Raw genomic sequence first — 16,710 nt, 5'->3', positions numbered from 1 at the left:
TTGTTCTGACTCATATTAATTCAAATTCTTCAAAGAGTTATTGTAGATAGTGAAAACTGTTGGCAGGACAGATCTCTTGTAGCTGTCTGTACTATAGCAAATTTGAAGAAGCCTCTGACTGAAGACACTGTTTTCCAAAGAAGGTCTCATGAAGAGAATGGTCAGGGTTGTCCATAATCTTCTTGATTTTTTAAAGAATTCCTCTTTGCACAATCATCTCCAGAGTTTCCACAGACAAAAAAGCAGTTAAACACAGAAATATATCTTAAAATTGGTACATTTACTTAAAAATGGGATCAAAATTTCTAGACTTTCTTGTAACTTTAAAGGATCAAAACATATTACCCTGGCCATGAACTCCTGAGGACAGCAGCAGGAAGACACTGAGCAGGAAACACAGCATTGGCCTTAGAGACGATGGTCTGGATGCAAGGAGGTGAGAAGACATGATGGGGCCTGAAACAATAAAATAATAAATGTTCAAAGTTGACTTATAGTCTGTTTTGTTTTCATTTTGGCCTCTTCTTCCATTTTATTTCCAGACTCCCAGACATTCTTGTAATCATTTAAAGAAATATTAGTCTGCACTTCTCCGTCTCTCTCTGTGGAGCAAATGATTTTTCATTATTCATTCATTTTCTCCTCTGCTTTCTCTCTTTCTTCCATTTTTAAAGAACATGCCCAAATTTCATCCTTCAAAACAACAAAAGCCTGACATATTTGTTTTTGTACAACTTAATCGGTCGTTCAAATTGCTGTGTTTACACCTGTTTTGCTCTGGGCCAACAAACTCCCAAAACTCCTGCTTTAATAGAGGCGGTCCAGTTGATCAATCATTACTTTTAACCTGATAAATACAGAAACGTCATCTTTCTTTAATGAGTAATGACAATGAATTCTGACTGTGTACATCTGAAGTTAGATTTTTAAAAAGTTCAGGTCCTGCAGTTAATTTCAATGTGTCCTTATAAAGTAAAATTCTAAAAACAAAAGATGGTGTTATTTTATAGCTTTTAGTTGATTGCACTATGAGCTGATGATGAAAATGACATAGGTGTATGCTATCTGCAGTTAAACAGGAGGTAAAAAAAAAAAGTAAGTTTTTATGCAGATTCTTTTCAGCCTTGTGGTTGCACTGTTGGTGTTTCTTCAGGTTGTCGAACCACTAAAATTGTGCAGCTTTGCAACTTTCCTCACAGATTGTAACCTGGATCACAGAAGGTCTGGAGAAGGTGACACTTAGTAATGTTCTTTTTAGAAGCACATAACATTTTTGAGGTGGTCTGGTCTGGAATGTAGGCCATCTACACGACTCAAATTGCCCTTTAGGTTTTAATGATCTTTTAGAAGCCACAGACTCCAATGTAAACATCCTTCCTATAGCTTCACACATCCCTGTTTATGAACCTCTGTGCTGCCTTATTGCGCTCTCTATACTGTGAAAATCTTTTAAGCCACCCTTCATTCTTTATAATACATTACTTCCAACGAAGACTTGCCATATTCAGTGTGATTTTGATTAACAGATCTTTCTTTGGACTTTGGCCGATTTCTCACTCATTTTTACTTGTAGTACCTGAACAGTGCAGTCCTAAAAAATGAAAATGGACTCTTTTCAAACAAAAGATGCATTTCATTACTAGAAACCTCGTACAGCAATGAGCAGCATTGAATGGTCGTGTCTTCAGAAAACAGAAAAAACCTTTCAAAGCACTGACATGTAACCTGAAAGACACTTAAGAATCGCACTCTATAATTACTCTGCTTATGGTGATAGAATATTGGAGTAGCTCTGTTATGTTAACTGAGATTTGTTCTTTTTGTATATTTTTATTTTTAAGTTGAGAAATTGGTGGGAGTTTTTTGACAGTTATTTTATCCCTCTGGTTTGGATAATGTGCAGCTGGAAGGACAGAGACTTAAACAGGAGCAGCAAAAGCAAATGAGATAAATTAGAAGTGCTTGCCAACAGATGATGGTGTCATCCAGGACAAATATCATCTCTGCAGCCCAGATATTGAGCCGTTACGCAGTAAAAAAAAAAAATAAATAAATAAATTATTGACTTAACTTGATTCCTTGTTGCTTTGACTCACTTAAGTTGTATGAACTTTAGCCGCCAAGTTCAATACACTTAATAAAAGCTATTGCTACAACTTTTATTATGTTGACTTGACTGTCTTTAGGAACTACATTAATTTATTTGTTTTGTGTGTGACTTTTTAACTAATTTCTAAGTTAAGTTGTAACAGTATAAGCAGTCATACAATAACAGTCTTCAGTCAGAGGCTTTTTCATATTCATTGCAAGACAGACTGCTACCAGAAATCGTTCCTGTCCACAGCATCACCATCCACAACGAGTCTTGAAGATACTTGGATGACATTTAATTTCCCTTTGGGTTCAAAAAAAATATTTTTTAAATTAACTGAATTAAAATGGGTTCTTTGCTAAGTTGCATCAAAGAACTTTGTAAAGTTTACTAAGTGTGAATATCAAACTGTCTGGGTTTAGACTTAGTAGCCTGATGACTCACATGTCATAACATAAGGGACAAAAAATACATTCCTCCTAAATTGCTTAGATAATGGGAGAAAAAAGTTCAACGAAAATGTCTTAGAAAAGGATGTACTGATCAAGATCGCTTTGAAATATTCTAAAAAAATTCAAATTAAAATGAAAAAGTCTAACATCTTGGAAGCAAAATATATAAAGTAGGAATGCCCCAAGCTTTTTTCCTACCATTGTTATTTGAATTTTACAAAAATGTTCTTCCTCATCAGCCGCTTCCTGGATAAAAACCAACTCGTCAGCTTTTCCCATGGGAACTCTACTTGAAAGGATTCAGACTACAGATTTGTCAGTGCTTGCCCCATCACATACCCTGAAACCTCAGACAGCTAATAACACACAGGACAAACGCTCAGGACTTTTAGTGCCCATGAAGTTTCCACGCCTCCTTCTCAGTGGGCCGATTTCTAACAATACAACAAGCCTGCTGTCAACACTCCTGTGAACTTTAATTTGTGAGTCTTGCCTAAATATGATGATTTTGCCAAAATTCAGTTATTAAAAAACATCGCTCAAGATCTTGAAATCTAACCAGGTCGAGCCAATGTTGGGAGGATTAGAGAGTTTATAGTTTCATAAAAGCCTGAGCGAAGTCAAATGAAAGCAGTTGTAGGCAGGCGACCTTTACAGAACGGGTTCAGAATTGCTGGTGATTGTTTTCTGTGAATAATAGCACTGTGTAGTAAACTCAAGCTGAAAAACTGTGATGACCTTTCACTGACCCAGGATCATGCCTCAGATTGCAAAAAATAATTCCAGGCTTGTGAGCAGAGTCAATACAATTTTTTTATTTATTTTTATTTTCATTTATTTTACAAACTTCAACACATTTTACTTTGGATTTTATGTGATAACACATACACCAGGTACTGCGAAATGGAGAGATGAGAGGAAAATGATAAAGAACTTTCTCTTTGACAAGTAAACCAGGTTGTGAGTATTGGGGTGCCATTTGTAAAGTTACACAGTGAAAAATTAAAAGCAATATTCAGCTAAACTTAGCCTGTCATAAAAAAAAATGACTGTGTACGTTTCTCAAAGTCATATTTTTACTCTGTTATTCATGGTGACGTACAATGTCAGAGCTCCAAGCTAAATACTTAATTCACAGGGTAAATACAAATCAAGTAGCTTACAAATTAAATATTTAGTAAGGTAATTTGCAAACTAAATATTTAGTTCCAATCTAAACATTTAACTCTGACTGAAATACTTACCCCAAAATACTACCTTTAGCCCCAAATTAAATATTTATTTTGCTAACTAAATATTTAGTTTGAAAATTAAATATTTCTCTCACACTTAAGTTGGGAACTTAAGTGTGAGAGAAATAAACTAAAGCAAAGCTGTAGTGGCTGTGGGTGATATGCTACTGGGGAAAGTTTCTACTGGTTTAGTCTTTGTCTTGATTTTTTTTTTATCATCTTAGCACATGGTTTTAGAAATAGATTTGAACCTTGGAGAACAGCAGAGATAGCAGAGAGAAAGCTTTGGCGAAGCTTAGGATGGGATAGATTATATGGCAAAACCCCAAGCAATAAGAGAATAATAAGTGAATAATAAGTGAAGTAGACAGCAGTCCCATAATAACTCTGTAGTCAGTGCAGATTCATAACTCAAGCTTACACTGCACATTACCCTGTACAACCATTTCCCTCAGGATACATGGTGGCATATCAAGACTTGAGCGATCTCCATCTTTTCTCTGATCTGCCTGCTGTGTTCCCTGGTCTTGGTTGTGCTGTTTGTTCACTACTGTTCTCCATCAAACCTCTGAGGCCTTCAGAGAAGAGTTGCGTATTGATGGAGGTTCATTGGTACATAAAGACTTCTGAAGCCAGACAACTGAATTGGGTTTTATTTAGTGTCAGACTGAATACAACTGTATGCCACATTTCAAAACGTTTTAAAAAGCAACTATAATTTTCCTTCCAATTTGGAATTCTACTGCATTTTAGAATAATAAAATACTTTGTGACAAGGTGTGATAAGATTCGTCTGCAAAGCACATGGGCCTACTATCTGAGTAGACTAAACACCAGTTCTTTCCTGGAGCTTAAAGGCCTTTGTAACACTTGAATGATTTTGCTCAATTACTAATCTCCAAGAAATCTTCTGAGAACGGTCAGCAAAAGGAAGTCATGATAAAAAATAAAAAAATAAAAAGATTTTCCCACAGAAAAATTATTCAGAAGCTTTAAGAAAGGTTTATGGGGAAAACATTTAAAAAAGCTCAAACTGGTTTCTTGACAGGAAACAGTATGTTCATAGTAGTTGAATATATTTAAAAAGTTATAATTGTTTTTAAAAACATACCTTTACTTTGAGAATCTAACTGGGTGGACAAAAGTACACACTTAAAAAAAAGGTCTATTTAAAACTCCAGTCCAAATGCATGCAATTTTACATTCACTTGAGGATTTTAAGTGACAAACACGGCCCAGTTAACCTAAGAAATATTTTACTTGAAAATCAACTTAGCATAAATTTTAGTTAATCTCTGAAGCTTAAACAACAATAAGCACTTTATTATTTATTATTTACGTAAGCCTGCTGCTTACGTAAATAATGTAGCTCAATGTAGACAATTAAAACTTAAAAGGCAACTGACCTGAAGCTACGCGAGGTTAGGCCACTAGGATTCACCTTACAGCTCAGGTGTTGTCCAGTCACGCAGGTGTCCGTTCAGGTGTTTCCTTCTCTTCAACAGACGGTAGAAGCTAAAAAAAGGTCCGGGAAAAAATAAAGGTGTCCCACCATCTTAGAAGCTCTTTGTTCGGGGAGCTGCCAGGTGATGTCTTACCTGGCCCGGTCGACGAATTCCAGGTTATTCCGTCAAAAACTCTCCAAACCGCATTCCACTGGAGGGGATGTCAAAACGATTCCGCAAAACCTGGAACCTGGAAACGAGCTCTCCTCGTGTCCGAACTGGAGACGGAGCTGGGTCGTCCTGCTGCTCCGCTCCGCCATGGGAGTGGCTCTCCAAAGAATGTTTTAAAAAGTCAGCGAAAGTCAGCCCAGAACGTCTAAACCAGGTTTCAAAACGCGGCTCTGCTCCAAACCTTTTTACTTTGCTTGCTGACGCCGCAGGTTCGGTAACAAGTATCCGTAATTCTGATAATCACACGGCCCAGTGGTGGAGCACGCGCACCACTTGGAGAGTTAAGTCATCACAGTGTTTGACCCTGGTTCGATTCCCACCCTTGGGAGATTTGCTACGTTTTCCCCTTCTTTCTGTCCAACTAAGGGTGGATAAAGGCCTCTAGGGTCGCAAAAATCTTTGAAAAAATAAGGCACATGCTTGTTTTTGTCATTTTTATTTGTATGAAGAGTACGTTTAAGGGCTGTACTGACCCAACTGACAACTTAATGCCAACAACAACGAACAAACAGGGTTTCTTAAGTCAAACAAAATCCACTTGTGTAGATGCAAAAATATGTGGAAGTAAATCTCAACTTACACATTTATGTTGCAACACAGCAACCTGTTACAGGAAGTGAGAAAAGTAGTTATTCAGAGAAAAGTCAACGCCAGAAGACAAGGATTTCACTGCAGAAACGTTGGACCTGGGCATTTATGTGCTTTATCTATCCTACCCTGCCTAAAACTAAAATTTTACTTTCAACTAAACAGTTTAAGATTTTTATGCAGTTATAGTAAATGTCTGTAAGTCCATGTTTTTCAGCCTGGAACCCCCCAATCTACCACTTCACCTGATGTGAAGATCCAATTATTTCATGATTTGGTTGGAAATAATGATGGAGCAGCAGCTTTAACTATGATCTTGCATATATTGCCTTGTTCTTCACCGTGATAGACTTGGTCCATCAGTCAAATTGCTGCAGCTTATCCATCCATGCAGCCCCCACTTGATCACTGAACATGGCGCCCAGATACTTGAAACCGTCGTCTTGAAGCAGAAATGGGCCCTTCTCCCTCTTCTCCATTACGGACCAGTTGAATGTTGAGTCATAGAAGCAAATGACTGAAACAAATTTATTAAAAATTTTAATATAATTACATTTTACACCCTTATCATTAGTCTCCTTTTACTGAAAATAATACACATCAAAATCTTTTCATAAATAGCTCTGCAAATCACCGACATACTCATTAGCAAAAATAGCTCATAAGGCACATAGCTTTGAAATATAAGTAAAAGCCTGGAAAATGTTAGTAACCAACATTGAACCAAGTTTTAAATTTACAGGCAGAGCGTTTTAAATATTGGTCACAGTATGATCATTTAACCTGTATCCAGTATCATGATAAACACTATGGAATGATATTTAGATCTATGACATCTGACAGCTGCTTAATGTCGAGCCCTATGGAAAGTATTAAAATTGATGCAACAATAAATGGCCAGACATGAAATGGCTAACTTTCTCTTAATCATCAAGTGGAATAATGAAAAATATTTTTTCCTCCCATCCATAAAGTACATCAGAACTAAAAACTGTGAGCACTATTCTTTTAAACACACACAGGATCTTCTTAACCCTATTAATCTGAAAAAGGTTGACAACTTTATGATACAACGCATAAAATAGAGATGATTATGTAAGTTAGTCATTTTCTGTTGGATTCAAAAATCTCACCTCAAAGAACCTGCAATTTTCTTTTTTATCTCATTCATTATAGCCCTTAAAAAAAACAAAACAAAACAAAAAACACTGAATATGTGAAAATTGGAACCAGAAACTGGTTTCGGCCAGAATTAATAGGAATATTTTTCAGAATTGGTAGATTTATGTTACACATTAACTTGGCTTATTTTTTTTTTAGGGAAAAATGTTTTTTTTTGTCCAAAATTATTCTCCAATAACTATCAGATTAACATTGAAGACATCTCCAATCTGGCTGATGGATAAGGAACCCCCCTCCCCCTCCATCAGAACATTGCTGTAAAGATATAACACTCTCTCTTCACCTGTCAGACATTATAAATTCATAATATTTGACTGTACTTGCTACAATTTAATATCAAAATATTAAATTTTTTGTTGCGTTTTAAGTCCAGAGAGAAATGTATAGCTAAGGAAGCAACAACAACAAAAAACAACTAAAAATAAAACAAAAAAACTAACAGAGGTTTGTGTCACACTGAAGCCCTTCAGACAGAAGAAAACTGAAACGAAGAAGCTGGAGGAGCTTCTCTAAAGGTTAAGGAATGAGCTGGATCCAAGTGGGGTTTTGTCAATGCAGTGAGATTTCTTGCTCCTCCTCTTCATCGTTATAGTCATCAGCAGCCGAATCCTCACATTTATCTCCGTTCTGCCGAAGTAATGGTAACTGAAGTTCTGAACTTTTACTGCTGAGCTGCCGAACAGAAGGAACCTTATCTGATGGGGGGGACAGAAAACACGGGTTAGACGCATTTCATAAAATGTAAAACAATGTAAAAGGGGCATCAATTTTTGAATAAAAAAAATCCTTTTTTAATCTTTATTTCATTAAAAGAATGGTATGTTGCAAAACTTTCTGATCTCAATAACAAATGGAAAAATCTTCACTGGATTACAGGAATAAAACACTTCACGGTGTTTCCTAGTTGGATTAATAAGATCTTAATAAACCCATGACCTGCATGAAATTTGCATATAGAAGCGACAGCTTTAAAGCTCAGTACATTTTGTAGATGATCATCAGAATAATTTCAGACATTAAAAATAGACATTAAATTAAAATCTAGGAGATGCCATGGATCATTGAGCCTGCAGGGTTTCAGGAGGGGTTGCAGAAGGAAACATCAGACTGGACCAGCAACGTTCTCGGAAGCCAGGCATGGAAGGTAGCGTCTTTTATATACTTACTTTTGGAATAGTATGTTTTGAGTCCCACGTGTAAAGAAATCCCACAGAGGCACACTGCGAACCCCAGCCAGTTCAGTTTGCTCATTCTGTCTCCCATCAGAGATGCTGCCAAAAGCAGCGTGCATACCTCCTACAGGAAACACCAAGCGACAAGTTCAAATGGGTTAGATTACAGCTGGAAGACCAGAAACCACAGTAGGTCAGAGGAACAAGAGAAAACGGCAACGTTGGGTTACTTTGACAGATGGATGCACTATTAAACATTAAAGTTCCAGTCAGGAATGTTAATCCTAAAGTTACAGTATTTGGATTAAGCATGTTGGCCAGGTTTTAATTCAGCTGGATGACTGACAGATAAACTGTTCCAGAAAGGTTCACAGTGAACATTTCACACTAAAGCTAACAGCTGAGCATTGACTGATGGGACTTCTTTGGAAATACCACTGTGGAAGAAATTTAAAAAAATGCACATTGTACACAAAGTACCTTACAAGGTTCAATTCAAACACTTCAGCATTTACTTTAAAGTAAGTTTTCAAACTTTTCCAACACCACTTTGGAAATAAAAACAACACAAATGAACTATAAAAGAAAGAAAAAAACCAGCTTCAATTCACTATTACCTGATATTTTTTACATTTATTCCTGTTATTAATATCTTGTGGTAGTATTTACATTTTAGAGCAGGCATGAGGTTATGGAAGAGGAAAAGAAAGAAAGAAAATAATTCTTACAATAATCTCAGAATTCTGAGAAAAACAGTCTGCATTCTGAAATTAACGTCTAAATTCTTTTCCCCCAATGGCTCTAATCCTCTTTCATACGAGTTAAACTAAAATGCAACAACATTTTACGTCTTAAAATGTTTCGCTCACACGCATACACTGTCAATCTGACTAGTCTGAGAACGTAACACTGATTTAACAAAAACAATATTAATGTTGTTTATTGTATTAAACATTGTTGAAGAACATTTAATGCATTAAACTTATTGATCATTACACAGATCAATATGTCACTGAGCCGTTAGGAGTAAAGAATATTCACTACATTAAGACAATCCCAACAAATTATGTTAAGTTAAATTACCTTCATTCTCAAATTAAATTGTAGACCACAATATACACAGAACGTTTAAAAAAAAACAAAACTAAAAAAAATAAATTTTCTTGCTAAGTTTTCTGGCATTTAGCAAAGAGAAATAATTTTAATGACTCTATCCAACTTAAAACAAGAAAAGTTTAGTCTGATTTAATTTCAGGCAATGAGAAATTACATCAAAAGGTTTATTTTTATAAACCGTAAATAACATTTTCCAGATTTAGGCTTTTAATCAAATGTTAGACTCCACTTTATTACAAGACTGTTCACAGTTTGAATATCAGTCATTTTCAAGGATCTACACAGAAATGAAGCAAGTTCCAAACCTTGCGAACACCTAATTGAAATTCAAACATTTTCAAGGATTTCAAGCACCCTGACCTTAAAGATTCCTGATATCGACAATGTGAGGCCGGAGGTCTTGGAGACGAGGAGAAACTCAGAAAAGCCCAACCCGAAGGCCAGCGTGCCGCCTACGCTCAGCGTCGCGAGGGAATAGAGGAGTGGAGAGAGCTCCGTCACCCGGAATAACTTCTCTGAAGCACTCAGGCTCAGCGCTGCAGAGAGAGGACAGAAACAAGACAAAGATGGTGGACACACTACAATACTTATCAGATCAAGATATGTAGCTAATGGAAGGATTGGTTGTTCTTCAAACTATGTTGTCAGAAAGAGCAAGGATCATGGCTCAGAATATATCAAAACACTAAATTAGTTTTCAAAACATTTTAAAGAAATTATTTGTTACCACATTGGATCAATTTATCAATAAACATAACATTTTATGTAGTAAGAAGCAGAATGTGTTTTGTAAAAAAAAAAAAAAAAAATTGCAGTATGGATATGCTTGAAGAAATGTCAGCCAGAACAGACAAGAAACATTATTTTGTAGATTAAAAAATAAGCTTTTGATACAATTGATCACAATATACTGTTGGAGAAGTTAAGTAAATATGGTATGAGAGGTCTTGCTTACCAATCGGTCTCCTGTTACAAAGTGACAGTTCTAACAAATAGGTGAAAGAAATAGATTATTGATAAAAGTTATATACTGTAGCTTTGACTATACTCACCTTCATTGTAGAGAAAAAGGGGGAAAAGTCCAAGAAACATGAGAGGCTGGAGGTGGTACATGGTATCGATGGGATTCTGAAGACCTGAAAAAGAACAAAATATCAAACAAGCTCAGCTGACTTTGTGTTTTTAAAATTCAACAGTGACGCAGTCCACCTCCAAAACTAAATACACAACAGTTTCATACTGAAAATGACTCAAGACCGACCCAGCTCCGCTTTCTGCATGAGGACCTGAGTGAGGGTCCAGCGGATTCCCCCGATGAAGGAGGCCAACAGCACCATGATGAAGCCCTCCATGTTGAACTGAGTCGACTCAAATGTAAACATAAAGAGTCCGCTGGAGATCAGCAGGACCACGAGGATCAGGAAGGGGTTCTGGTTAAAAATGGGAAAGAAGGAGCAGACAGACGCTGTGGTGAGATTGGAATTTCTGTGTGTTGGAAAAGTGTTAAGGACATTCTCAGACTTCCATTTTTCAGTAAAAAGAAGACTCAGTTATTATTCTGCACTAACAGAATAATAGAGCATTTGTTTGATGTAATAAGCACTAAAAGAAGAAAAACAGGTAACATTTTGAAACAGACACTTCTTAAAGGAAGAAACTGAAAAATCCCAAAACTAAAGGAGACATTTGAGGGAAAATTATTCCATCATTATGGAAGATTTCTGGGACCATTAAAATGTTTTCTAATGGTTTCTAACAGCCTTCCCACTGCTCATTGTCAAATTTGAATGCAAGAAAACTCTAGTACTGTATTGTGGGATTTGTAAAGGATTTCCTGAAACAGGAGACTGCAGGAGAGAGCTTTTTATGGAGCTAAACTAGGGCCATGCAATTAGTTAACATTTTTTTTTAAACTGAGACAAAGATGTAAACCTGAAGAAAAAAAAGTACAAAAGTACTTTTCAGACAAGGTTCTTTTTCCCCCCCCCAAGTTTCCGACTTCTGGCTCTGCGTGGCATGTGGGTGGGGCCTCAGATGACGTGGAATCATGACTGACAGTGCAACACTATGGCCGGACAAAACAGTCAACGCTGTTGCATTCAGAAACTGTGGGAACCGAAAATGTATGGAACTCCACAGGAAAATAAATGAATCGGAAACTGAAAGGAAAACAAAACTTGATTATGAAAAGTAGTTTTGAACTTTTATTATTATGATTATTACAGTTTAAAATCTAATTTTCATTTTCAAAGGATTTTTTAAAATTTTTATTTCAGTTTCAATTTTGTCTTTTTTGTTTTTGTACAAACTATGTGGTCCCAATTTAGCGCCACACTTTTTGCTTCAGGTTGGTACATTAGTACCAGACTGAAAACTTCAGTCATCCAGTGATTTTATTCCACAAGTCGATACATTAGAGGAACAAAATCAGCCCTAAATATCCCAAATGTCACACCATTTACTTCAAGTTGTGCAGCTACTTACAGAACGAAACATTTTTCCTCCTGTTAAAAGACATTATTCTTTGTTCATGTTAGCCCACTTAAGGTCAAAATAATTTGAATCTCTTTCAAATTCAAATAATCTTTGCTCACCGGCTCCTCTAGTTTGAACACAAGGGAGAAAAAGAGAATGAACAGCACTGCTGAGGACTTGGTCATGGTGTACCTTCAGCCGTAAAGAAACAGACGTCAGGATGGGACATTACAACAGTTCAGGTGACAAAGCTGTGATGCTCATCTCCTTTAACTTACAAACTAATGCTGATGAAGAGGAAGCTCCAGTTGGAAAGCCCTATATCCAGTGCTGTTGCCAAGGCTGCAGAGAAGATGAACATGTTCACTACTTTTGTAAAATTACAAGTCAAATGCACTTCATGTACATACAGTGTGCATGGTCACGAAACCGATACTATAGAGGGAATATACAGGAATGGAACATGATTTTCTAATAAATGCACACTCCAAGGACGCTTGTAAACAGCATGATGAGAAGCATTGCTGTGTTGATATGCTGAAGGCAGAGAGTCGAAAATTGGAGAAGATTCTTAAAGAGACAGAGGGAAACTTCAAGGCGCCAAATTACACTGTCAAATTTCTCGTAAGTCAGCATTTCTATACCAGCTGAAGGTAACAGTTACTTGACTGAGAGAGAAAACAACACTGTGTGCCTGAAAAATGCTTACGGCTGCCTTTTTAAAAAAAAAAAAAGCCAGACCTGCCTATTTCGATTTTGGCCATTACAGATTTGTTTTGTAAGACAATATAGCGACAAAGATGGTAAGCTTGTAACAGTGGGGTGACTAACTGCGTGAGCAAGTGGGCGGGTCTGTCAGTCAGCCCTCTATCACAGCAGAGAAAAGGGAACAGCCGCTGATTTTCAGACCTTTGCTCAGGTAGATATGATCGGTGTCACATCAGCTGATACTTCCATGTTCAAATGTGTGATGAAACTTAGCAATTTAGATTTTAGTCAAATAATTATTGAAGAGGGGGAAAAAAACATCAGTAAACATGATAAGACCTGACCTTCAACCCCTGGCTCTCAGAATTGACAGTCAAAACATTTCAGAGTCCAAAAGTAACAAGAGCTTGCCTGTTGGAGCCACTTTACGGAGGTAGTCTTCCCAGGTCAGAATGATGCGGGGTTTCCCCGTCCAGCACTGCATAGCCCGCCGCGTCAGAGCTGACAGACAGAAATTGACCCCAAGATGAACCAGCGTCATGAACAAGGGATAGTGGAAGCCCTGAGGAAAACAGAAGCAGACGGAATAAACTAGAATGCCTCCCAGTCCCTGAGAAATTCTGAGTCTAGCAACAACAAACACAAGTTGCATGGAGGTTCTTACTTTCATCAGCCATTTGTTATAGAAGGTGATGCCTATGGAGAAGACATAGTAGAGGAGAACCAATCCGACAGTGCGAAGGCCCCGGAAGAGAAACTGGACCGGCCACGCCATACGGAACCGCTAACGAAGACAGACCACCGTCTTCAAACAAACTCTGGACCCGCCCATTACTGTTCGCTGTGACCGGGACAACCTGGGTTTGGAGAATATTAGGGGAAAAGAGTGAAGCAGTACTGAAAGTTCACAGTTAGTGATGATGTTAGCGCCAGCTGTCTGTCAATCACGGCAGGCCCACTCCTTTACAGTCCGCCGGCGCACGACCAGGCCAAAAAAAGTTGAGCGATAGAGGAGGATTTCCTTTCTCAAAGCGAACCTTTTGTCGAAGTTACCCCAGACTCTTTAATTATGAGATTTAGCAACTCAGAGGGGCGCTGGTAACAAACTGGACAGACAGACGGACTCATATACTGAAGGCATATTCAGAGATAATTTTCTTGTTAAAACACAACCCAGAGATGGACCGTGGATTCACTGCCTTCAGACATCATTCTGATGTTGGTTTTGAAATGCCAATCTTGTGTTTACATTATCCATAAAAACAATATTATGAGTACGACGCGCTCGCTCTGGAACAGAGCGGGACATCCCGAGGATGCGCCGGCGTGTAAATGATGCGGACCCAGTTCATTTCCCAACTAATCTTTACCAGAGTTTGTGTTAACAGCTGTTAGACAGACTGAATGCTTTAGTACTTGGTTAGGCACTCGGACACAGTTTTCTATTAAAAGAACATGTGCTCACGTATTATGAGCGCCGACAGCAGGTTGAAAAATGACAGTTCAGCACTTACCATCTGCTGTGCGACTACATATCTGTTGTTTTTTTTCTTCTTCTTCTTAGATTAAATAGCGCTTGGCAAACGGTGTGCAAAAGTGTGCATTACCGCCCCCTTCTGAACTGGAATGTGAACCAGAATGGAAACAAATATGAAGCTGTTCAACTGAATAACTACGAAGTAGTTCAACTAAACTGTAGTGTTCCTCTTTATGAAACTTACACTGGTCTCCTCGGCTCTGAAACTCACTTCCTCCAGTCATTAGGAATATAGATTTTCTCCCACTACTTACGTCACAGCTCAAAACACTCTGGCTGTTCACTTTAAACAGATCTTAACTGTTGTCCAACCTTGTTTATAGACCATCTATTTTTTTAATTAATTGTTTTATTGATTCCATATTCATTTATTTGTTATTTTCTGTAACGTGACCCAGAGTTTTGTTGTACATAGAATTTCTATTAAAACATCCTGCCTTGACTGAGAGTGAGCAACAGACTAAAGCTTAAATCTTTCTGCCCACATTAACACCACTAAAGAAGGGAATTAATTCACCAATATAAACGGATACTTTATCCCTTCTTTGATGTGAGAATTTATTGTACTGCAGATACAATAAAAGCACTTCCTACCCTATTAACCTATTTAGGGTCTCTGGATTCTGGTTGACTCTAGGTTCAGATACTGATTCCCTACTATGTCAATGTAAATTATTAAAATTATTTATTTATATCAACGCTGCGATGTCTACCTGGAGATAGGCACCAGCATCCCTGCTTCCCCACTAAGGACAAGGGTGTAAGAAAATGAATGAATGGATTTATTTCAATGATGAACCAGTTGCAAAACTCAAAGATTTTTCAAGTTTATGTCCTGCTGCACTCCAGTCCGACAGGTGGCGATAGTGCACTGATAATCTGTTTACAAGTAGCCTACGATATACAAACAGGAAGTAGAAATTCAGACGCTCTCCGGGCTGTTGTTGTCTCGCGCTTCAGTTGAACAAGGCAGCTGTGTAAGAGATGTCCTTTTTTTTGTTACGTTTTTATAAAGTTGAATTGACTTTAATTATATTTGTGTTTATTTCTACAGTAATGGCGGAGGAGGAGGACGAGCCGGGCTTCGAGGAGGAGCTGGAGGACGGCTCCGGCGGGGTGGACGCCGCTGGCCACGGCAGAAGGAAACGGCTCTTCTCTAAGGAACTCCGCTGCATGATGTACGGCTTCGGTGACGACCAGAACCCGTACACAGAGTCCGTGGACATCCTGGAGGACCTGGTGATCGAGTTCATCACGGAGATGACCCACAAAGCCATGTCCATCGGGCGGCAGGGCCGCGTCCAGGTGGAAGACATAGTTTTTCTGATCCGCAAAGATCCCAGAAAATTTGCCCGCGTCAAAGATTTGCTGACCATGAACGAGGAGCTGAAGAGAGCCCGGAAAGCTTTCGACGAAGCCAATTATGGCTCTTAATACACACACGTGGACACATACTGCTGATACATCTGATTACAATATTCGTTTAATTATATATATAAACTTAAATATTGCATGAGTCTGTTTTTTTATTTTTTCAACTTGACTTCCTCTATTTCTCAGTGGCTTAGTATCATAGATCAATACGCAATGCCAAAATCTCTCATATATTTCATAAGATTGTCTGAAACAGTTTGAATAAAGTAAATTACTTGTTCTTTTTTATGTACTTTTATAAATGACCAATCCACACAGTCAGTACTCTTAACACTGGCTCCCAAGACAGGAGTTGATGGGAACCATGTTTAGGGTTCCATTGGTGCCAAAAATATGTGTATGTGCGGTCTGTGCTTATTTCTCTATGTGCTGCACATTATGTGGTATGCTGACCTACAACAGTTCTAAATGAAGACTTTTGCTCATTTATTATTGCTGTAGGTCAGCATACCACATTAGGTGTGGCACATATATGAAAATGCACATCTTAGACACATGAATGTATATTTTGGTGCTAATGTTGCAGGGCTTAATATGATTCCCTGGAAAGAAAAATGAATACAAGAGTTCAAATCTTTGCAGGCGACGAGATCAAAACCACTTTTGGGAATTTCTTCTTTTTTTTTTTTTTTTGAAGTTTTATGGCCTGTTATAGCTGGAGTTCCATCTTGAATTCCTTTTTTTTTTTTTTTAGAAAAACGAACATTAAGTATGTTGATAGTATTTTAACGGTCTGCAACTGCGTTGCTGCTTCAGTACTTGAATGGTTTGCTGTAAGTGATGAAACCATGAATTCTGCTCTCCACTTTAAAGTCCTAAAAAAGAACGCGTGACTATCAGTTCTTGTTTTTTTGCCATGTTTTTTTCTCCGATTGGGAAAAAAAAACATACTAAATTTGGGGTTTGTAGTGGAATTGAAGCGTTCCAAACCACAACTTGGACAGATTTTTATTGTCAGTGTTTGGGGCACTCGGGGTTTAGGAAACAACACAACAATTAATTAATTACAATTAATTGTATGTAATCTTATTCAGAGCTGGCTTCCA

General features: G+C 37.7%; 2 protein-coding genes across 6 annotated transcripts in view; one reads left to right on the top strand and one right to left on the bottom strand.

The window, feature by feature from the left end:
• The window catches only part of slc35h1 (solute carrier family 35 member H1), a 43,644-nt gene extending 29,307 nt beyond the window's left edge, over nt 1-14,337 (bottom strand). Inside the window, exons 1-10 of one of the 4 annotated variants that reach the window (XM_032569051.1) lie at nt 14,208-14,337; nt 13,358-13,550; nt 13,105-13,255; nt 12,264-12,327; nt 12,105-12,177; nt 10,772-10,940; nt 10,563-10,646; nt 9,871-10,046; nt 8,331-8,518; nt 346-407 (exon numbers count right to left, since the gene is read on the bottom strand). In XM_032569051.1, coding sequence (XP_032424942.1) covers nt 346-407; nt 8,331-8,518; nt 9,871-10,046; nt 10,563-10,646; nt 10,772-10,940; nt 12,105-12,177; nt 12,264-12,327; nt 13,105-13,255; nt 13,358-13,468 — 1,078 coding nt within the window. In that variant the 5' untranslated portion in view covers nt 13,469-13,550; nt 14,208-14,337. Of the gene's footprint in view, nt 1-345; nt 457-5,182; nt 5,744-6,554; nt 7,918-8,330; nt 8,519-9,870; nt 10,047-10,562; nt 10,647-10,771; nt 10,941-12,104; nt 12,178-12,263; nt 12,328-13,104; nt 13,256-13,357; nt 13,551-14,207 lie in introns of those variants that run through there. The other 3 variants (XM_032569044.1, XM_032569034.1, XM_032569037.1) reach the window with 3 other exon arrangements.
• A 748-nt stretch (nt 14,338-15,085) lies between these two features.
• Nucleotides 15,086-16,134, top strand: taf13 (TATA-box binding protein associated factor 13). Of its 2 annotated transcripts, none has more exons than XM_032569110.1 (2): nt 15,086-15,207; nt 15,283-16,134. In XM_032569110.1, exon 2 carries the CDS (start codon nt 15,287-15,289, stop codon nt 15,662-15,664), a length of 378 nt encoding a protein of 125 aa, XP_032425001.1. In that variant the 5' UTR covers nt 15,086-15,207; nt 15,283-15,286; the 3' UTR covers nt 15,665-16,134. The 2 variants fall into 2 exon arrangements, with proteins under 2 accessions (XP_032425001.1, XP_032424995.1); XM_032569104.1 differs by having other exon boundaries at nt 15,088-15,203; nt 15,279-16,134.
• The last annotated feature ends 576 nt before the right edge of the window (nt 16,135-16,710 follow it).

Source organism: Xiphophorus hellerii, chromosome 1 (genome assembly GCF_003331165.1).
Source record: "Xiphophorus hellerii strain 12219 chromosome 1, Xiphophorus_hellerii-4.1, whole genome shotgun sequence".
Classification (NCBI taxonomy): Eukaryota; Metazoa; Chordata; class Actinopteri; order Cyprinodontiformes; family Poeciliidae; genus Xiphophorus; species Xiphophorus hellerii.
The sequence above is the reverse complement of the archived record's forward strand: the minus strand, read 5'-3'. Positions and strand labels throughout refer to the sequence as shown.

What these genes read in the sequence shown, in the direction of transcription:
- taf13 (XM_032569110.1), top strand. Translation starts at nt 15,287, where the DNA reads ATGGCGGAGGAGGAGGACGAGCCGGGCTTCGAGGAGGAGCTGGAGGAC.